Source organism: Trichoderma aggressivum, assembly GCF_033847375.1.
Source record: "Trichoderma aggressivum f. europaeum strain CBS 100526 chromosome Unknown scaffold_040, whole genome shotgun sequence".
Classification (NCBI taxonomy): domain Eukaryota; kingdom Fungi; phylum Ascomycota; class Sordariomycetes; order Hypocreales; family Hypocreaceae; genus Trichoderma; species Trichoderma aggressivum.
In genome coordinates this window covers 76,753-97,837 of record NW_026946406.1, presented here as the reverse complement: position 1 = coordinate 97,837, position 21,085 = coordinate 76,753, and the positions used below count along the sequence as shown (strand labels likewise).

Sequence of the window (21,085 nt, the reverse complement as noted above, 5' to 3'; positions counted from 1 at the left end):
GTGATGGATACGACGCTGCGGTTCCTCTTTCTCTCTCTCTCTCCGCTACATAATGGCTTCAACCACATAATAATTGTAAAAACACCAAAAGGGGGGAATGAACGTGGCAAGGGTATGGTCCTCGGATTCGTCCACCGAGAACGGGATTTCATTTGCATATAGAAATTTTTTCGGTATCATGGCATGGGGTCAAACGAGGCCTTTCGCTGCGAGGGGCGATTTAAGGAGGTGGTGAAATGGGGGCGCGAGGTGATCTTTTGTGATCATATTTTTTGTATTTGCTACGAACAAAGAAGGATATGAAAATACTTCTGTGTAACTTGACTTGTATACTAGAGGATGTATGAGACGATTGATGCATTATTGCTGAAGACAAAGTTGTAAGAGTGTGTCTGAGTGAAGAGTAGGGATGTGATCGATGCCAGAAGTGATATTAATATTAGTATGAGATGGTTGTGTGTTATCTAGGTGTCTGTCTGCTGTTCTTTTTCTCTTTTTGCATACTTGGGTCTGATACTCGGGTGTTCCAAACGAACAAATTATAAAGAACAACTGCTTCTGTCTGGCCTGTAGTTGAATCATCCTCTCCTTACCCCTGAAATCCAAAAGCATACTCCATCACTTCCACTCAACAGTCACACCCAAAACCCACTGCCCTTCAACTATCGCGTGAAGAAACAATCGCACGAAGGCGTCACAGAAAGAGTCACATAGCTCGTCCGCGTCAAAGTCACAAACCTCGTCGTAACGCGCTGCGACGACGGCTGCACAACCACGACATGTGCCGTGCCGTCCGAAGAGCTAGTATACGTCCCTGGCAGCAGCGTGCGATAGTCTGTGCTGAAGAGGTTCGTCGCGGGAGGGATGGGAGGAGTTGGATGGATGGTGGTGACGTTGATCCAGCAGTGATCACAGCGGGGATTGGTGACGCATTGGAAGTATCTGAAGTTGATGTTGTTAGTTAGAAAGGGGGGTGATGTATGAGTTGTGTTTGGATTATTTTATTCTTACTCGTCGCCGTTTTTATCTGGGATGCGGGTGCAGTCGCATTCGGCGCCGGGTTTGCACATGTCTTTCCAGGGATCGGATGTTGTTGTTGTTGGTGTTGGGAAGGATGTTGTTGGAGGGATGGGGAGAGGGATGGGATGGATTGTTGTTGGTGGAGGATCGATTTCGACGCTGGTGTTGTGATGGTGAGGATGAGTGAGGATTTGGGGGAAGGAAAGGACTGTTGGGAGGTGGAAGAAGATGGTTATGAGGAGGCGGAGGAGCATCATTTTGATGGAGTTGATGGTTCGATAGGAGGAGACGGTTGGTGTTGGAGCGTTCATTATCGGTGTAAAGATTTTGAAGGGAGGAGGGAAGGAGAAGGAGAAGATGATAATATCAAGGGGATCGTTAGATTTTTATATCTCCTTCGTCACTATGGTGATCTAGACTCAGAGATGTGATGGCAAGGAAGGAAAAGGTGAGTTCTTCACACGAGATCTAGCCGTCCGTCAAGCTTCTCGGGAACTATACCGAGATGTTTGTTTCTACCCACGACGGATAACTGCAGCTCATCTTGGTGCAAATCTTGCAACACCATGACAACATCAAACTAATGTAAGAGACAAACTTGCTCTTGTAACATCAAAATAATGGTAGCCAGCTCAGCTCACATCGAGAAGACACAAAGAGTTTAGCCTTTAGTGTTACATTGGCATATGCTTGAATTCTTGTATACGTTGCTCGGCGGCGGCAAACACCAGATGAGGATCTTGTGCGTGGCTTTTCACAGATGGTGTAACACAGCAGTAGTTATGGATGATGAAAGGCAAACCTGGATGTCTTTACACATGTTTCCAGACTGATATGCTTTAAGTGTTGCTTAGAGGTTCTAATACGACTTCACAGGGATCAAATAAAAGTCTAGCTTCTTTAATCCACAAGACAATATGGATCAAGCCATCTTCATATGAAACCAATGGATATCCATTTCATCCTAAACCTGCAAGTATAACCGCCTCCAGCTACCTTATGCATTCACAAGCCATGCGTTTCTTTACCAATTACAAAAGTAACCCAGCAAACACGATACAAGAAAAAGTTCCGACCCCAATTCATGCGTATGCTACATAAACACGTCTATTATCGTACAAGAAAACTCGGGGGTATTCGCTATTATATCCAATCACCCTTTTATCCTAGCATGTCCGTTCTGTGTCGCCGCGTCGTTCCTCCTCGTCAACCATGCCGGAGCCAACTTGCGCCATATCCAGGCAACCAGCTGAAAGAAGCGTGCGTCCACATCGACTCCCACGAGCCCCAGGATGCTCACAACAATGTACACCAGGAAAGCGATGACGACGCCCAAATCCAGAAAGTGGACGAACCACCAAAAGTGCTGTGTGCCCAGACGACAATTGACAAACTCGTACTCCCACTCCCACGTCTCCTGGTTGAACCACATGCTGAGAAGGCCCGCGTTGCCGCTAAAGTCGCCCATCATGCTACGCACCGTAATCTCTCGTCTGCCCGGGACACCTGAAGTGGTCAGGTTCGGCAGTCCTCGAGCCTGAGCATCACGCCATCTAGCCACCTCCCAGAAGCGCTCACTCGGATCCGTGCCGTTTGTCTGGTTGATGAAGTGGTATGTATCACAGCCCTCGTGATCGTGTCCGTTGAGGATCAAGCCCTTGCGGCCTCGCCCGGCACCGGCCGCGTTGGGGTCTTTGTTCATGCCGTAGAACCCTTCGAGGAAGCCCTTGCTTGCGTCCGAGCTCAGCAAATACTGCTCCTTCACGCCACCTCCGTCCTCTGCGCCGTGAAAGTCGAAAAAGGGTGCGTCGACGCAGACGCCCTCGGGCTTGTACAGCGGAATGTGGGTCAAGACGAGGGTGAAGATGCCCGAGTACTCGACGGCGGCCGAGGTTCCGATGACGGCGTTGATGAATTTGTACGTCTCATCTTGCAGCTCGGTGTCCTTGGCAGGGGTGTCGAGATTCATGTCATTGAGAACGACGATACGAATCTCGGGTTCCAGTCGGGGAGAGTCGGGGTTTGTTTGGTCGTTATGAATGGTGGCTAACACATCCGAGTCGTTGATGGGAATTCCGAATCGAAGTTCATAGTTGACCTTGCCAAAGACACGCTCGAACCTCTCCAGCCGCTCGGCAGTCAAGTCTCCAGCATATCCAATGTCGTGGTTGCCAGCAACGTTGATGATTCTCTTTGTCCAAATCTCCTCCGCCTCGGATCCGTCCAGCATGCCCGTCAAATCATATTCGTGCGCTGGCCACGTGGCGATATCATCCGGCACTCTCTCTCCGCCGCGGAAAGTCCTCTCCCAGAATCTGTGGCCTCGCTTGTCGAACTCGTCGTCTTCGATCCACTGACTGCCCAAAAGATCACCAAGGACGCTCACGTGTGTCGGACGCGACCACCAGTGTAGGGTTCTGTAGATGTGGGCGAGGTAGAAGTCGTTGCCGAAGAGGTCGAGACGTTTGCGCCAAGAGTCGAGATAATAGGGAATGTCTTCGAAGAAGACGTCGACGACATCGTGCACCGTCCAGCGGATGCGCTCTCGAAACGACCAGTGCGCCGTCTGAAAGGTGAGATGCTTGTAGATGCTGATTACGTGGGGGAATGTGCCCAGGATGACCGTCGCGACCGAAGTGTCGCCCTCGAGCTGCGGATCGCCCAGAGCAAGCAGTCGAAAGGGAGCAAGTTGAGTAGGCACATGATCTGCGTCGGTTTGAGTCTCGTTGAAGGGCCAATGGAGTCGTTTGGTGGCCTCAAACGCTTCGTGGGCGTCTCTCGAGGGCAGGGGAAACGCGCAGCCGCCAAACAGGGGATAAAGATAGAGGTAAATCGTGCAGGCTATCGCCACAGGCACCAAGAGGCCCAAGCCATTGCGCAGGAAAGCCGCGACTAACATGTAGCCAGCCGCATGTGCAAAAAAGCACGACAGAAGAAGAAGAAGAAGAAGAAGGGGAAAAAGCAACGAGATAAAAGGAATGATGGTGTTTTGGCCAGAGGTGTCAATCGACGGTTTATTTTGGGCGTAGGCTGTTCAGGGGTCCAACTCGCCTTAACAGTAGAAGCCACGAGTACTTGGGACTGCGCTAAATTAGCGTGCAATCTTGTGTATCTGCTAGTGCCCCGCATTAGTGCTTGACCATCCCCTAACTGTTCCATGGATGTTTTAGGGTAGAAGGCGTCGATAATATTCGAGTTTCATGATATCGAGAAGGATATATAGAGTACTCTGTAGAATATGGAGATATCTACATTTCAAGTTTTTTAATTGTTGTGAATGTCACATTTATTCCTTTTGCTTACAGTCACTTGGGAATGGTGAGGCCTATAAACAAATGGGCATGAGTTGGTATACATCAAAAGTTCAATAAACGCTATTCGATCTGGCTCGCATACGATCAACAATATATATATAAAGAAATGAATGAGATGGCTTTTCCGATCCCCATGCCAAAGAAATATTGAATCCATCTTCCACCCCCAACCGTTCAATCATTCCATCATAGTCATTTCGTCGTAACCTAACTTGAGTAAATCTGAAGGAGTCATCCTCCACCGTCAATGCTGATAAGAGTTGGCATTGACGTCGTTTCCAGGCATGCTTCCATGCAACCCAATTGTTTCTGTTTTTTTATTCTCTCTTTCATCTTTTTTTCTCTTTTATTTTTTTCCGGTGAAAAGTTATTATTTCAAAGGCCAATTATCCATATTCAGGTGACGCACACCATCCGAAACGACGTCGTTGGTAGTTGCTAAGCCGGCTTGTAGTGCTTGGACGTTCGGCTCCGAGACGTCGTCATGAACACCAGCGTTGCCTCCGATACCAATGGCAGAAGAGGCATCGGCCATGTTTGTAGCCTGGCTACGGCCAGACCTAGTGATCGACCTACTTCGATTCCGGGCGAGTTCCCGCTCAGGCTGCCGAGACAGGAGAGAATTCTTGAAGGCATTGGCCATGTTGGCGAACGACTTGCTGATGTTTTCCTGAGCCCGGGGTGCCATGTGAGTTTCAGCTCCCTCTGTGTCTGAGCTTGCGGACTGTTTAAACGAGTCCTGGTTGGACGCTCTTCCGCAGAGACGGTTCGCCATCTGGCACGACAAGCAAGGATAATGACCATCGCATCGCGTCTTGCGCTTCCGACACTCGATACACGCAGTAACACGCCTTGGCCGCTTAATGCTGCGCTGGTGTTGTTGCGGAGCGTTGGCTGTACCATTGATGTCTCCGCTGCTGACAACAGTAGGGCGGCCAGGGGGAAAGGGAGGGCTGGAGCTTCTTCTGCCTCCAAACGGGGCGTGATCTCGCTCTCCTTGAGCTTTTCGCTCTCGATGAGCTGCGGCAGAAGTGGAAGAGAGAAGGTTCATCTCTGGATGCGATGGTTGTACAGAATCTTGAGAGGTGGGCAGATTTCTGCAATCCACGCAAAGAGGCTTTCCTTCGGGACTTGTTTGCCAAACCTGACTAACTTGGCTAGAGCAATTGGAGCAAACGACCTCCTGAACATCAAAACCTCCGGTATCCGCTGGTGGTAAACCAGAGGGCTCTGGTATATCAGAAGTCATTTCCGTATCTTCGTTGTCGTCGTCACAGTCCATCGCCGAAAGGTCACTCGCAGTGTATATCGTTCCACTGATGCTTGTCAAGTTTGCGGGCTGTCTGCTTGAAACAGTTGACGAACTATCAAGCTGCATTGAAGAAGTCATCGACTCGGTCAAAGCGTTGTTAGACTCCCTCATCAGGTGGAACTTGGACAGCTGAGCTACCGTTCTGCTCGTTGCTGATTCTCCTTTCCTACCTGGCGCGAATGACTCCAAAGTCTTTTTGCTGTCTAGAGCCGTTAGGAAATCGGAAATATCCCCCTCCTTGGCCTGCAGTGCTGCATTTGTATCGCCAGCTTGAGTTAGTATTCGCCCATTTCCATCGACTTGCACCTCACAACACCAATCCTTCAGCTGTTCCGTCAACGTTCTTATGCCTTTAACGGCATGTAATTTCCCAGTAGATGGATCTCTCATATGCTCGATGTATAAGTGGGCTATTGCTCCGTTTGCAGTATCGTAATGCTTCTGTGCCGAGCAAGCTTCGCACTTTGATAGTGGATTCATGGCTTCAACGTCGGGCTTAATGCCAACGGAGGCCGGGTCGCGGCATATGAACTTCTTCGTCATCTTGTTGCTATTATGTCGACGCATATGACGATCGAGCTCGTGAGGCCCTCGGAAGCCACCTGGATGGTCGTTACAGAGGGTGCATAAGAACGTGGATGATTTGCGCCTCTGATCTGAGCTTGAGTGTCCGCCCAGGAGTTTGCTCAGGCGTCCGCTTGAACGGCGAGCGATGGCTTGTCGCGATTTCAGAATAGGAGCTATTGATGAGCTTATTTCATCCATCGTCATCGCAGCGACTGGAACTGGGGGATAATCGGGCGAGGTGAGAACTGGGGACGTTAACGGGGAGAAAGATGCGTCGTAAAGTGCATGTGGGTAATCGGGAGTGGCTGACGGCTTTGGCGCGTACGCCGCTGAGGGCGGTAAGAGAGATGGCGATGATCCCTCAAGTGGTTTATCAAATGTTGGTGCAAGGGGATCCCCATGATACAACAATTGATATAACTCATGCCCTTGAATAGGATCGAAGGTCGAACTGGGAACTTCATCTAACGCGTCTCTAATAACCTGAAATTGTGATTGTGGTCCATGAGAACCAACATTATATAACTGGTAAGGAGAATTGGCAACTGAGCTGGGAGTCGCCGTCGAGACTGAATGTGGTGAGAAGCTGAGCCCAGGTAACTGTATCTCCCAGGATGGATAGAGTGTTGCAAAGTGCTCGACACGATCAATACTAGAATAAGGGAAGGGCGCATCTGTCAGAGGCTGAAATGATGGGATGGATGAATCGACGTCGTGAGAAGGGGAAACGTTCTCAGTTAAATTAACGTCATAAGAAGGGGAAACGTTCTTAGTTAAATTAACGTTGTGAGAAGGGGAAACGTTCTCGGTTAAATCAACGTCGTGAGAAGGGGAAACGTTCTCGGTTGAATCAACGTCGTGAGAAGGGGAAACGTTCTCAGTTGAATCGACGTCGTGAGAAGGGGAAACTTTCTCGGTTGAATGTGACGCTTCATCTTCAGTAACCTCTACAATGGATGAGCCAAGAGGCCCATCCATCTTCACAAAAACTTCCTCAGTCCATAGCCGGAGATCCGACACAGCTGACGATAAACGAACGACCCTGCTGTTACTGTTGATGAGTGTCTCTTGATAATGCCGTTGGAAATGTCTCCGCCGAAGATGGTCTGCTGCCATGTAATATGCATTATACTTCTTCCCAGACGAACACTCTGGGCACTGAGAGAGTGGAACATCAGGCTTTACGTCGGAATAAAGACCTGCGGCGGTTGGATCTCGGCAGACATATTTCTTGACGAGTTTATCTTTCCCGGTAGGATTGTAGGCGTTTGATCCAAAGATATTGGAGGTGCCACTAGGAAGTGACAGCGGCATTTCTGCCACAGAGCTAGAGCTATAGGTGCTGTCATTATCGTCATCCATGCTCTGCAATGTCGACTGCTTGAGTTCTTGTAGCTTATGATGGGGCTTCAGTTGCCGATTCTTGAAAGCAAGGTAGGCTGGCCCATGATTTCGAGCAGACTCATCCCGGTCCTCGAGAGGCAACACGAAGCTTTCCCACCCCTGGCTTCGTCGCACGCGTTCGATGCCATCATCGCCAACGGCGAAATCGAGTTCAACAGAGAACTCACAAGCCGCACGAACTATGTCAATATCGTCTGTGAGCTGTCTCATACCCTTGAAAGAGGTAATGAGGTATAAAGGCACAAAGCCTTGCGAGTCCATTCGCGCGCGGAGATATCGATCCCCAGCCAAGTTTTCAATAGAGAAGTAATATTCAATTTTATCTTTCAGTGCAGAGAAGCTGAATTCGGCATGTTGATTCTGAGGCGCCTTCAATGCAAATTGTTCATCTAACTGAGCTCGAGCATGTTCGAAAACAAGTTTGGCGGGCATAATGGCAGTCAAGCCGTTGGAGAGATTGCCTGCAAAGACGTGTCCAAAGAGGCGACCAGTTGCTTTGTCTCTGACCCAGCCTCCACAGTCTCCGGGGCCGAGTGACCCAAAGAATATCGCGGTATATACCTCGGTGAACTCTTTAGAGTGAGGAAGCCGTACGGGAAGTGTATCCTCCGACATGAGTCCATGGACGACTCTACCGTTTGAGGCCACAGTCTTGACGGCCGTGTTGCGGGGGCCAGACTCGATCTTGTCGAGATCAGTAAGGGAAATTGCCTTGTCGAGTAAGGACTCTGAGGGAGAGTTCATGTCCACTTCGAAGAGGGCATAGTCGAACTCTTCACTGCAGATAACAGGGTTGCCTTTGCCGATTAGCCGCCCTTCCGGAGAGCTGGGTTCCTGCGGAGAAATAGAGAGTCGCCTCTGAGAATTTCTATCGCTTTCAGAGGCTGAAGTAGGGGGATACGAGTCGTCCATCTCGGAGTCTTTACTCTCGTCTACGTCCGAAACGCTGCCCTGTCTCACAGTTTCAACAAAATCCGTGTCTGTATCATCGTCGTCGTCATCGTCGAAATCGCCCAGGCCCGTTATTTCACAGTCGCTGATCTGGCTCGCCTCGAACTTATGCGCCGGTGATTCGATCGATGGTGAATCTCTCAAGAAATGGCTGATGCTAAGCAACATGTGTTTGCCCATATGGCTTACAACACCACCAGCAGTGGCCGTTCGGATCGAGCCTGGCTTGGCTGACGTAGAAATGCTGCGCTTAAGCATCGACTTGCTGCGAGATCCGCTTCTAAGTCGTGATTCGGATCGCGACTGGGATCGTGTCCTGGACTTGTTGCGGAAATGCTGGACGAGGCCAACTGCGGCCTTGTCTGAGACAGAAATGCTACGCTGCCGGCGGCGTGAGCGTGAGCGTGAACGAGAAGATGAGTGTTCATCGCCCGAGGAATAATAGCCTCGGCTTTGGCTGCGGCCCCGGCGTCCCTCTTCCTTTTCGACTTTGCCAGCCTGGAGATACTTTGCGGCACCAGCTACGGCGAGGGCAGCTGCAGCAAGGCCCAGACCTTGTTTGGGCGCGGAATTGCGATTGGGAGATGCGTCACCGTCTCCGGAGCGATCTTCATATGCGTTGTGGGCTCTCGTGATAGACTCGGTCCTCAGAGCTCCTAGGCTGGCACCGGCAAGAATCTTCCTGCCTGAGACCTCTTTGTCTGAGATATCTTGGCCTGAGATTAATCGATAACAATCTGAAGCGCCTTCTTGCTGTAACGAGAAAACGGAGACGGTGTCGCCGGCCCAGGCCATGAGCTTTTCAAAATCTGAGTGCCCAAGCTCGAAGCCCGGGTATTTAGCCATGATGTCGCTGTGAAGAATCAAATCATACGCTTCCTTGCGGGCGACTTTATCGTCCGACACGAGCATGACAACAGGCTTTGCTCGCTTTGGTCGCTTTCCAACCATAAACAACGGGATGGAAAGATAGCTGCCAGACTCTTGCGCTTTGTCGCTGTGCTCGAGCAAGTAGTCGAGGATGGATTTTTTGAGGCTGCTCTCGAATAACCTCCGGGCCTCCCCCTTGGCCTCCCAACAGAGGATGTCGCTCAGCAGCCCTGGGTGTAGTGTCCCTAATAACTTTCCAACGGAGTCCTGTGACGAACTCTGCGCGTATGGCCACGTCTTTGGGCTTCGCGAAACGATAGTCATCGCGGCGCTCTTTAGTGGCTATATTCACCGGGACAGTCAAGCAGAGTTGTTGACCGTTGACTCATTTAGTGTACTTTGAGATGGCGGAATTTGTAAGTGTCAGAAGGGAGATGCCTGGTAAGTGAAACTTTCGCCAGGCAAGAAATTGTGTTAGTATTAAAGAATGGTGTTAGTTGGACTTGGGTCTGAAGAGCGGGAAAGACAAAGGACGGCCGCGCTTTGGCATTGTTGGTGAATCCTGATGTCGCTCTCGTCGACTATTGGACGAGACATCTTGGTGCACTGCCTCGATATGCGTATGCAGACAAGGTTGATGGAGCACGTAAGGCTCTCAAGGAGGCGTAAATGCTGCAGATTAGCCGCCGACAACCACACCAACTATCAAGAGGGTTGCATGCAGATGGCAACAATACCTCGACAGAACCATGAGAAGTCGTGTAGAACTGCTATAAAACCTGGAGCATCAATGAACAAAGCATAGAGACGGTGCATCACTTGGCGATGATGATGTTCTCGCTGGATTCATCCCGTTCTAAATGACCCTTGACTGTTGTTGCTGCAACGACTTTGATTCCAATCAACATCATCATGTCCCATTGTTAGTGGATATTTGAAGGCTGTGTCCGCCTTGCCTATTCCGCCACGAATCCTGGTATAAGTGAGGGTGACACTCAAGACCCCAGCAAAGAGCCTCATAAACCATCCCATTGATAGAAAAGTAAACAAAATGCAATGATTCCGTCTATCCTCGGCCTTTTGTAATCCCAAACATCGTCTAGATCCGGTGTTTTTGCGATGAATCCCAACGTCTCTCAATTATCGCAGTCTGAGGCCTTGAATGAGCCGCTGCGGAAATTCCCAATCTCAGCATCGGTGCAAGAGGGGCTGCTCGAGGCACTATGGGAGGCCTCGGGCCGTCATGGCAGCATGTCGCCTTACTTTAAATATTATTCCAACCGTATTCAGCGTCTGCGGCTCGATGGCTGTGACGGATTCTGTGCCGACTCCCACGCAGACATTGCCTCGATCGCCAGAAGAATCCTGGATGGGGCTTCCAGAGATGAAATATTTGAGCAGGTCGCAGTTGCGGAAAAGTGTCCGTCTGCATCTACCACGGCCGATATCAACCATGGCATAGACATGTGCGCAAGCTTGCTTGTCATGACGGAGATTGAGCTCAACGGGGTTTCCGCTGGCCTATCTGGATTGACTGCTGTACCTTGGAAGATTGGATCGTTGAATAATGCGTTGGCAACTTATTTCTGTCCGCAAAAGACGCTGCAAGCAGATCGGCCTAAACTTGGCAAGGTATTCACGGCTAGGAACCTGAATCGCATAGCGGGCATTGAGATTCGATGGACAACAAACTTGGCGGACCATCTGCGTCTTGTGGACGATGACCAGGTTGTCTTTATTTTCCACTGCGCGAGCTTTCTTCAGCTTCAAAAAAGGTAAGCGGACGAATCCTACCAAACAAGAGATACGAAGCCTAGATGACTGACGAACAACAACAACAACAACATAGTCTAGACAACAGCCCATTTCCAGCATCATTTCTTCAAGAAACGTTGGACACCCTCGCTCTTCTCTTCCCATCCTCGGATAATGAGACGGCGAGTTGGCTAAAAAGCATCGCCAAGATTGACCCGCGACTATTGAAGTGCGGCTCTCTTCGTACCCGGGAGCGCAGACTGGAGAATTTTGATTATTGGCATGACCAGCTTGTCATCTTGAAGCAGGCGTTTGACGAGTCCAGTCCCAGAAACATTTCTCAATGGTGGTTCGACAGAAGGAACGGCGTCCAATGGTATACGTTTTGGATAGCGATACTTGTTTTTGTGGTTACCATCTTCTTCGGCATCGTGCAAAGTGTCGAGGGTGCATTGCAGGTCTATCTGTCGTACAAGAGCATGCAATCAGGGTAGTATGGGTCGGTATCGTGGGTGCGGCGTCTTGGGGAGACATTTGTGAGCGAATGGTTACACTGTATACCTACTTGGAAATTTTTGTTTGAGATACCAAAATTGTTATTTTATTTTTAGAAGAATGTCATTTGTTTTCGATTCACTAAAACTGAAGGCGTTGAGAATAATGATTCACGTAGACAAACCTTTTTTTTCCCTACCCACGTTGAGAGATCACACCACGAACTGTGGCTATCCATTGACCCAATTACAACAGCTCATTGGTCTTCTCATACTGATCATAAACAAAAGCCTCTCTATAAACAATAACAATGTTTAACAATCAATTAGCTTAAATAATTTTGATATGTGTTATTTCCCTCGTAATGCGTGATATGATGCGTTGGCAAAAAGGCACAAGTAGCCTGTCCACTCATGGGCGCGAGGTCTGGTTGTTCATGTGCTTGGCCCCATAACATCTTCGACAACCACGGTGAGTCATATTTAAAGGCCTATTCTCTAAGAAGCAAATGCAAAATTGACTTGTAATTATTAAACAAAAACCCTGACAATATCCTGCTCACACGACACTCTCCTTATACATCCATCTCCTTCTCCTAATCGCCAACCGTGCTGCACTCGGACAAACTTGGCTGCCCGAGGCCGTGGAGGCGTGAGAATCCCGGGCTTATGCAGACAGGGATGTCCTTTTTCTCTTCCTGGTATAGTCTATGGATCTGATCTCTGGCGCTGGATCCACACAATTCTAGTGCAGGCAAGGTTCTCTTATTTCCATTTTCGTCGCTTCCGAGATGCTAGCTTCCATGTAGAACCACTTACACGTTGTAAATTGTTCATGATAGGCTTCTAATATGTAAATAATTTCATCAAGATTCAACTTGTAACAGAGTAATTGTAATGTTAGTCCCTTGATTGCTCGTCTTACAAATCAGCAAATCGATGGACAACTGACTCATGAGAGGGGCGATGATGTAGTTTGTCAAAATACAGCGGAAGAAGTGGGTTGAGGAATAGATATAAATACAGTATTGATCTCGTCTTCCAAGTTCATCTTGAGCAATCACTATCAATCACCATCACTGTTCTATTATACAATTCTCTATAACTAACCTGCCTCACAATGTCAACCACAGACTCCCTCTCTCTGGCCGGCAAGACAGCCATCATCACTGGTTCCGGTAAAGAGAACGGCATCGGAGCCGCCATCGCCCTCGCTCTTGCTAGGAATGGTGCTCGTGTTGCCATCAACTATGTCTCGGAAGCCACTGCTCCTCGCTCTTTGAAAGTTGCAGCGAGCATTGAAGAAGTGGCAGGCAAGGGCAGCGTCGTGATTATTCAACAGGATGTCACTACGCCTGAGGGAACCAAGAAACTAGTTGAAAAGGCTATTGCGGGCTTTGGTGTTGACCGTATCGACATTCTTGGTGAGTGTTTGTCATGCAATGGTAATATGGAAGCTTGAGCTGATAATTCAAACATAGTTAACAATGCCGCATGGGCTTCGCGAGAGCCCGCCTTGACTGCGGCCCAAGAGGGTATTGAAAAAACATTCAATACTTGTGTTTTGGGGCCACTGTATCTCATCCAAGCTACAGTCCCACATATGCCACAAGGTGGAAGGATCATCAATGTCGGCAGCGTGGCGTCAAAGCTCGGAATCGAGGCGGTTTATGGAGCTGCAAAGGCAGCCATGGACGCTTTGACGTACAGTCTGGCAAGAGATGTAAGTGCTTGAACAAATTTAATACCCGTCGTATGACGCAAGCTAACAAGAAAAAAAAGCTTGGAAGCGACAACAAACGCATCACCATCAACACCGTGATGCCCGGCCCTGTGCTCACCGACTCGCTGAAAGCCGAAGAGTTTGAAATGCTGAAGGAAGGGTTGCTCAACTTGACACGAGCAGAGAGGCGATTTGGAACAGTTGAGGACATTGCAGACTCGGTGCTGCTTCTTGCAAACGAGAAGAGCCGATGGATTACTGGAGAGGTCATCTCTGTCAGTGGTGGCATAACAGGCAATTAACAAGCTCTGGTTGTGGTGACTCTCAACTCGGACAAATTCATCTCCCGCGAGAACAGGGTCCTAAATAAGATGTAGTTTTTATTTAGCCTTCACATGCTAAGTTAATTATTGATTCTCTTCTTACGCTGCCCAAGTCCAGCTGTTATTCCGTATTTCCTACGGTGACGTTTCCTCCGCATTCGTCCGGGAATCTGATCCATGGATGTGTGGAGCAACAAGCCCACCGACCAGGATTGGTGCTAAAAAGGGACTGGAGATTCTCGGCAGGCCACCCGAGCATTTATTAATGCCGGCTTCCCGTCTCCGGATCTATGTAGCTAAACTCTTGTCTTTTCAAACTACCAATTCGAATCCAAAGTTCCTCTCCATTTCAGCAAAACTCGTCTGCGCGTTTCATCATGGGATCCAAGCAATTCTCCTTCGTCAACATCTCACACCCAGAAGAGAGTCGGAGCCGCCACAACCTAACCTACGTTCGTCGCCATGTCATGGCAGACGTCGGTCGTTTGAAGCGCAAAAAGCCCAGATATAAGATTATTCCCCTTCAAATTGCTCCCAAGGAAGATGCACCTGGGACAAAACCAGTGAAGATTGAGGCGGCCGAGTCAGCTCCTCTTGGGAGAATGCCGCCATCCTTTCAAACCCATCTCGTTGACACGAATGCTCGTGCCTGCGAACTTATCAGCTTCAGTAAGTGTTTAGTTTCATGCATCTCATTTATAAATGTTACTGGGAATCACATTATTGACGCGCATTATAGTCGCTGCTGAGGCCGAATATGTATATCGACCGTTCCGCATGTCATGGGTTCAGATTGGCCTCTCAGATGCAGCCGCGTTTGATCTATGGCTTGCACAAGTCATTGTGATTCGAGATCGCGCTGCGCATGAAAATCTTACCGCTTGCCCCCGTATGGAGTATTTACACAACCCCGAAGCGAATAAGTACTACAGTAGATCACTCAAACAGCTATCCCATCGACTGAGTAGTCGCGAAGAGTGTGTAAGCCTCGGCGTCATAGCAACCATTATGGGATTTATATGCATTGATGTAAGAAAATCCCCAGTAATTGTTTTAGTATAACCAGACACTAAAGGATTTTACCATGTCCAGACACGCGTGGGAAACTGGGATCGGTATTCCATGCATATGAATGGTTTGGAGCGAATATATCATCTTCGCAACGGGTTTGATGAATTAGACAAGGAGTTTTCATTAATGGCGTTTTTGTTAGTATTATCACGCATCACGTTCGTGGTTCCCACAACTGCTAATAACTCAATAGTGTTGATTTAATGGGCGCTTCCATGCTCGATCGCTATCCTCGATTCCCTATTCCGAAGCACTGCGTCATTCCTTCGGAAATGAATTACGAAAGCGACATATCAGATACGTTGCAAGTTTTACTCAGCGATGCCAAAACCATGGAACCTCAAGGAGAGCGGATATACGCTATGCTCAGAGTAACAGCATCAGTCGTCGCGATGGCCAACCGGAACGCCAACGACCCCCTATTCTGGACCCATGACGCGGCTCTGGCCGAGAAATTGGGCTCTGCGAGTCACTTTATACTATCAGTACCTAAATCTCCACAAGACGATCTGCATACAGACTATCCTGTCTTCATTGTGCAGAGAATGGTACAGCTCGCGTGCTTGATGGTCATGTCGAAGCTGAAGCAATTGGCGTCTTTCCACTGGGACGATATAGACCCCCTTGGAGACCGACTTGGCAAACTGCGAGTCCCTTATTACGAGGTTCCTGTACACCTCCAAAAAATACGTCTCTGGGCGGTTGTGACGGCTTGCTCATTGATGGATCCCGAAGCACAAGTCGCGTTTCGTATCGAATTGAGGCAGTCAATAAGAGCACTTGGCTATTACACCGCCGAGGAGGCAATTGAATATGTCAAAAGTCTTCTTTGGCTTGAAAACGTGGACGTAATTGCAGCAGAGAGCCTATACGGATGTTGTAACCCGTAATCGGTGTGTTGAATGGGTTGAATGGTGGGGAATTATACACAACATGAGATGATGGCTTCGATATTGATCAAAACAACAATTGAGAAAGGACTTGCAACTGTACAATAGAGTAAATACAAGAAATTATTAGGAGATGAAGTCCGACAAAATTCCACTTGATTCCATTAACATGGTGTTGCATTGACAAGAAAAGAAGCTAGTGTGCTGAAGGGGAGAGTTGAGAGCGATTCGAAGCTCCATCGCCAACCTCACAACAAGGATATTGTTGATTAAAAAATAAATAAATAAAATCCACAGGTTATATAATCAAAAAAAAATCTAAATCAAATAAACCAAAAAAATTGACCAATAGATCTTTTAATATAATACCCTGCTGCAACTTTCATCGCGAGAACGTATCGCAGAATGATTTAGCCGGATTTATGTTTCTCCGCCACGCACCATCATCGCTTTTTCTCTGGCGATAGCCTCAAGTAAAGCTTTCGGCAAAACCACACTCTCCAGCGACAAACAGCTCCATTCCCCCACCCCATCTCGATATCCAGAAAAGAGGAGGGAAGAATTCGGCTGGGTCTCGCTTTGTACGCACTCAATCCAAATCCAAAGAGCGGGCATCCAAACATCAACACCTCAACCCCCCCTCCACAGAGATTCTCAACACCAAAGTCGAGATTCGTTGAATCCTGATCGCCTCACCTCCTCGAGAGATACAACCGATAAATCAACATCTCCAAACTCAACAATCTCACCAAAATGGCGTCCTCCTCCCTCACCGGGCTCTTCAGCCGCCTCTCCCTCCTCTCACAAACCACAACCATGACAACAACAACAACGACAACAACCCGCCTCTTCTCGACAACCTCCTCCTCCCTCGCCCGCAAACTTCCCACCCCATCCGCCGCCCCCAAAGCCGCCCGCCGCAACCGCGCCGCCCCCAAATCCGAAAACTTCATCCGCATCCGCACCCTCCGCCGCAACATGTTCTCCCCGGCCCCTCCCCCGCTGCGCATGGCCCGCCAGCGATACCTGCGCCACTGGACCATCCACCGCGCCTGGATGCTCTTCCGCCGCAAGCAGCACGAGGCCGTCGACAAGGAGAGGAGCAGGATGCACGCCGGCATGTACAATGCCTGCGAGGAGCTGCGCAAGACGGTCGGGCCTGAGTCGAGGGGCGAGGGATACCTGTACCGAGTTGCCATGGAGAAGAAGGGCGTCTATGGACTTGAGGGCGTGCCGATAGAGTATGCTAGATTTCAGACGGATAGCCCTGCGAAAGAGCCGTGGAATCACGACTGGAAGAGGTAGACAAGGAAACGATATGGAGCTTGTAGGAGGGAGGGGAAAAGAAGAAGAAGAAACGAAATAGACGCCATGTATGAATATGAGGAATTGTATAATACCACCCATGGTATATTCAAAAATAGAGAGTGTGGTCAAAATAAACTGAGCATAAAGGCAAACAATACATCACAAGTGTTAACATGAACATGAGCATTCAATTGGGAGACTCGACATTCTTATTGCCGAAACAGCAGAGTATAAAAATCGCCCTCTCCTTCATTCACCCTTTTCCATCCAAAAAAAGTCCCGTATACCACAAAAAAGGGACAAAGAAACCACAATGTACCAGTTATTGATCTATGCCATCCACCATATTAGTACAGAGGTTGAAACCGCTTCGCTGTAAAGCGCTTTTTCTCCGCTGCGACAGAATACGCTTGCCAAACATTTGCGATAAAAACAGCATTTTAGAAACACAAAATTAAAAAAAAATAAAAATAAACAGAGCTTTCCAATGAGGTAAACCAGAACGAATGGCGAAAAGATGGCTGGTAGCCCCGACCCTCCCAGGCCGAGATTGTGTTCTCGTAGTGGTTGTATGCTTTTACGCAATACTTGATGTGATGAAATCAGCTGCAATTCCAAGGAAGGAAGAAACATTTCGTTTCAAAGGCCGTGTGATGGTGATGGACGAGAAAAGCATTGCGCTTATGCTCTTTTCTCAGCAGAGATGGGGATGAGCTGTGCTTTGTCAAGCAGCGACAAGCATTAAAGATGCAGGCATCATGTCATGGCCTCATTCGTCAAGATGCAGGCTCGTGACGGTGCGTTGTTCGGCCACTTTTGCTCTGGCCCAAGTATTTCATGTCGACTTTCGTTCGACCCGTGAGGACAAGAATTCCAAGTCCTAGAGAACAACGCAACAGCCAGTGCTCTCCCCCTTCTCGAATGTGAGGAGAGCCGCTCGGGTAGCCGCCTCAAACACATCATCAACACCCTCTCCACTCAAACTGGAGCATTCGAGATATCTCTTGGCGCCAATCTCTCGAGCGACGCCCTCGCCGTCGTGTGTAGTGACGAACCGTAGTGACTTTTTGCGCATCTCCTCGATAGCGACGGGATCGTCACGCAGATCTTTCTTCAATCCAACGAGTATGATGGGTACCCCTTCGCAAAGGCGGGTAGCTTCCTCAATCCACTAGAACAACAACAATATATCAGCATACATCCATTCCGTCACATGCTGAACGGGCGCCATCGAACCTTGTGCTTGACATTGTCAAGAGAGTCCGGTGTATCGACGGAGAAGCCTATTAAGATGACATGCGCCTTGGAGTAGGCAAGGGGTCGTAGGCGTTCGTAGTCTTCTTGGCCGGCCGTATCCCACAGAGCAAGCTGCACGGACTTGCCATCTACTCTGCAGTCGGTTACGTAGTTTTCGAAGACGGTGGGAATCTGCATCGGGACGTTAATCTCGGCTATGTGGGTGCGCAATCGCGATCAACACTCACGTAATGCTACACATGGTCAATGGTTAGCGACCGCAAACACCTTGTCTAGAGCAGGGAGCTTGGAATAACATACTGTAGGGAAATAACCGAGTGTGAAGACGCTGAGCAGACTCGTCTTGCCGCAGGCACCATCGCCGATGATGACGAGCTTCCTATACGTTTGCTCTGGTTAGCAAAAAGCAATTCCGTTGTCTAGCATATTCTGCCATGGCTCAAGACCAAATCATGGGCTCGACACCCGGCATCGAACGAATAGAAAGCCACCAGTGACGACAACAACAACAACAACAAACGATAACAGAGCCATGGACGTCGATCGTACCTGCGGATGACATTTTGCGGACTCCCACTAGCCATGTTGAAGCGATGCGATTAAGAGCTGCTGGATATAGATAGATGTATGGACGGACAAGTTCGTCAAGCGGTAGACGAAGACGGAAACAGAAACAGGCAGACAGGGCCAGGCGTCGGTTTCTCCCCCAGTCCCAACGGCCTTGTTCGCCGAAGATCTGTGGATGACAGGACCAGTTTAAAAGCAGTGGCTTCCGGGGCAAACCGAGCTCTATTATCGATGTTATGAATCTTGGTTCGGGAACGCCGCTCTTGTGCTGCCTCCCAGAATCGTACAGTCGCGTCTAGGGGATACGGGTTGACCAGGGCGGTGGAACGGATTGGTTGGTTGCCAGGCGATTTTATCGGAATACGAGCTTGGACGAGTCTCCAGTTATTCGCTGCGGCGAGCGGTCGGCTGGCGAAAGGGACTTTGGCCGCGCCAATGGGGAATCACACAGATCGGGGCAGGCTAGGGGGCAGAATATCACACAACTTTGCTGCTGCTGCTGTAACTGAAGCGAGACAATCAATGTGAGGATGTGAGGCAGGAAATAGAAAAGAATGGGAGAAGAGGAAAAAAAGAAGAGGAAACGACGAAACAAGCAGGGTTTAAGGGGGGAAGGGCTGCTGCTCACGGCGCGCTATCGTTGCTAAGAGGGATAGCAGCACAGCACAGCACAGCACAACTAAGTCCTTAGCAATGCAGCCCAGCAACGTTTCACCAAACAAGATGGGCCGCTAGAGCGTTGGTGGATCGAGGCCGAGTTGAGGCTTGCGTCTGACGCTCAAGGCCGGGCCTTTACGCTTTACGACTCGAGAGAGACAAGAAGAAGGAGTTCGCGCCGGATTACATAAAGCGGCGAGCCGGGCCAACCAGCGGCGCAGCTTCGCCTCTCGGCCATGCCAAAGTTGTCTTGAGTTGGGACGGGCGGGCTGTACCTTTTGCCGGAAGCATGACGGCCACAGTAGCGTTGACTGCTACTAGTACCTGGCTGGCCGATTGAGGTGTCTTACGGAGACGGTGATATTTTTTTTTTCTAAAAAAAAAAAAAGTGGCATTGAAAGCATCGAGAGGGGGTTAGTGGCGAGTTCGATAAAGGGAATTATTGCGATGTACATGTATGTAAGTAAGCCTGCAACTAACTGCAGGCTTCTGACTGATCGTCCGTCCGTCTACATGTACCTATGCGTCTGTCAGTCTCTCTCTTGTCTCCTCTTGTTTTCTCTTCTCTGGCGTCCTCCTCGGAGTCGTCCTGATCTTCGCTCGGTCGGCGGAATACTACCGATCGTCCCGCTTCCCAAGCGAGGCTGAGTCTCGGGCGAATGAGCGACCGCCTTCAAAGCCATGGTGTAACATCACGCATGAGAGCGAAGGGCGCTAAGAAAGCAAACAAAAGCATGGCTTTGCACGTCTATTGGGCGCAACGGCTGGATGCTCTGTACGAGAACGCCATGGTGCATAGCAACGCGTCTCGTTTTCTGCCGTCTCTCATGCAGGGACTCGGGTTGATGGCAGGTCCATCAATGCTACTGTATGTCACGATATCAGTCAGTCCGGGGACAAAGACGAGAGTGGCCTACTGTAGTCCGCAGTATGGGGGGCTATCATATCGCGGTTGATGCCCGACAAAGCACCAAGGAAACTTGAGGATTCACCACAGGCCCAGCTAGGGCTGAATGAGCGCAAGCTTTTGCGGCAAAAGAAGCTTCTCGGGGCATTCTGGCGAATAACGAGCCGCCAATGTCAATAGTCTCCCCTGTTAAATCCATGGCTTGCATCAGGCACTTTGCCCGCCTCTCAACGGATCAAATGTCAACACTGCCCTAGGACCAGTAACTACCCAAGCAGGTTACCGTGATTGCTAGTGGAGGCCATGATGGACAATGGTGGGGTTCAGCCCTCTGCAGGATTTCTTACCTTGCATGAGCTCCAGACAAACTACGAGGACTGGGTTGCAAATGGGCTTATTTTCAGCTGCCAGACGGGCGGCAAGGCAGAAACAGAGGAACATTGTGAAGCATTGGACAAAGCGTCGAATGTTACAAGTCGAGAGATGCTACGAGAGCCCCCCTGACATGCCTGCTGCCTACAATGCGTCAGCTGCTTGTAGATAGACATGCGTCTGTGTCTAACAGCACAGGTCAGGAGAGTGAACAGCCACTCTGCTTCACCGAATGTCATCCAAGGCGTTTCTAGATGGTTCTTGTCCCAAAGCGGTAGGCTACGTAACTTGACGTAGAGCACGAGGGTCTCTTCTCAATGCGG

The 21,085-nt window shown here is 49.4% G+C and overlaps 8 protein-coding genes across 8 annotated transcripts; 4 read left to right on the top strand and 4 right to left on the bottom strand.

The window, feature by feature from the left end:
- Window positions 1–662: 662 nt before the first annotated feature.
- Triagg1_8288 (uncharacterized protein) lies at window positions 663–1,331 on the bottom strand (the record flags this gene model as incomplete). Its single annotated transcript, XM_062903118.1, has 2 exons — window positions 663–942; window positions 1,012–1,331. 2 exons carry the CDS (start codon window positions 1,329–1,331, stop codon window positions 663–665), a joined length of 600 nt encoding a protein of 199 aa, XP_062752698.1.
- Window positions 1,332–2,173: 842 nt separating this feature from the next.
- Triagg1_8287 (uncharacterized protein) lies at window positions 2,174–3,919 on the bottom strand (the record flags this gene model as incomplete). Its single annotated transcript, XM_062903116.1, has 1 exon — window positions 2,174–3,919. The coding sequence occupies one exon, from the start codon at window positions 3,917–3,919 to the stop codon at window positions 2,174–2,176; it is 1,746 nt and encodes a 581-aa protein (XP_062752697.1).
- Window positions 3,920–4,704: 785 nt separating this feature from the next.
- On the bottom strand, window positions 4,705–9,762 carry Triagg1_8286 (transcriptional regulator family: Fungal Specific TF; the record flags this gene model as incomplete). The annotated part of the gene is made up of 1 exon (XM_062903115.1): window positions 4,705–9,762. The coding sequence occupies one exon, from the start codon at window positions 9,760–9,762 to the stop codon at window positions 4,705–4,707; it is 5,058 nt and encodes a 1,685-aa protein (XP_062752696.1).
- A 795-nt stretch (window positions 9,763–10,557) lies between these two features.
- On the top strand, window positions 10,558–11,687 carry Triagg1_8285 (uncharacterized protein; the record flags this gene model as incomplete). Its single annotated transcript, XM_062903114.1, has 2 exons — window positions 10,558–11,213; window positions 11,288–11,687. The coding sequence occupies 2 exons, from the start codon at window positions 10,558–10,560 to the stop codon at window positions 11,685–11,687; spliced, it is 1,056 nt and encodes a 351-aa protein (XP_062752695.1).
- Window positions 11,688–12,807: 1,120 nt separating this feature from the next.
- Window positions 12,808–13,712, top strand: Triagg1_8284 (uncharacterized protein; the record flags this gene model as incomplete). Its single annotated transcript, XM_062903113.1, has 3 exons — window positions 12,808–13,111; window positions 13,169–13,410; window positions 13,470–13,712. The coding sequence occupies 3 exons, from the start codon at window positions 12,808–12,810 to the stop codon at window positions 13,710–13,712; spliced, it is 789 nt and encodes a 262-aa protein (XP_062752694.1).
- Window positions 13,713–14,110: 398 nt separating this feature from the next.
- On the top strand, window positions 14,111–15,694 carry Triagg1_8283 (uncharacterized protein; the record flags this gene model as incomplete). Its single annotated transcript, XM_062903112.1, has 4 exons — window positions 14,111–14,402; window positions 14,473–14,714; window positions 14,826–14,941; window positions 14,998–15,694. The coding sequence occupies 4 exons, from the start codon at window positions 14,111–14,113 to the stop codon at window positions 15,692–15,694; spliced, it is 1,347 nt and encodes a 448-aa protein (XP_062752693.1).
- Window positions 15,695–16,447: 753 nt separating this feature from the next.
- On the top strand, window positions 16,448–16,999 carry Triagg1_8282 (uncharacterized protein; the record flags this gene model as incomplete). The annotated part of the gene is made up of 1 exon (XM_062903111.1): window positions 16,448–16,999. The coding sequence occupies one exon, from the start codon at window positions 16,448–16,450 to the stop codon at window positions 16,997–16,999; it is 552 nt and encodes a 183-aa protein (XP_062752692.1).
- Window positions 17,000–17,882: 883 nt separating this feature from the next.
- On the bottom strand, window positions 17,883–18,843 carry Triagg1_8281 (uncharacterized protein; the record flags this gene model as incomplete). Its single annotated transcript, XM_062903110.1, has 5 exons — window positions 17,883–18,173; window positions 18,239–18,430; window positions 18,487–18,492; window positions 18,560–18,638; window positions 18,809–18,843. 5 exons carry the CDS (start codon window positions 18,841–18,843, stop codon window positions 17,883–17,885), a joined length of 603 nt encoding a protein of 200 aa, XP_062752691.1.
- Between the last annotated feature and the right edge of the window lie 2,242 nt (window positions 18,844–21,085).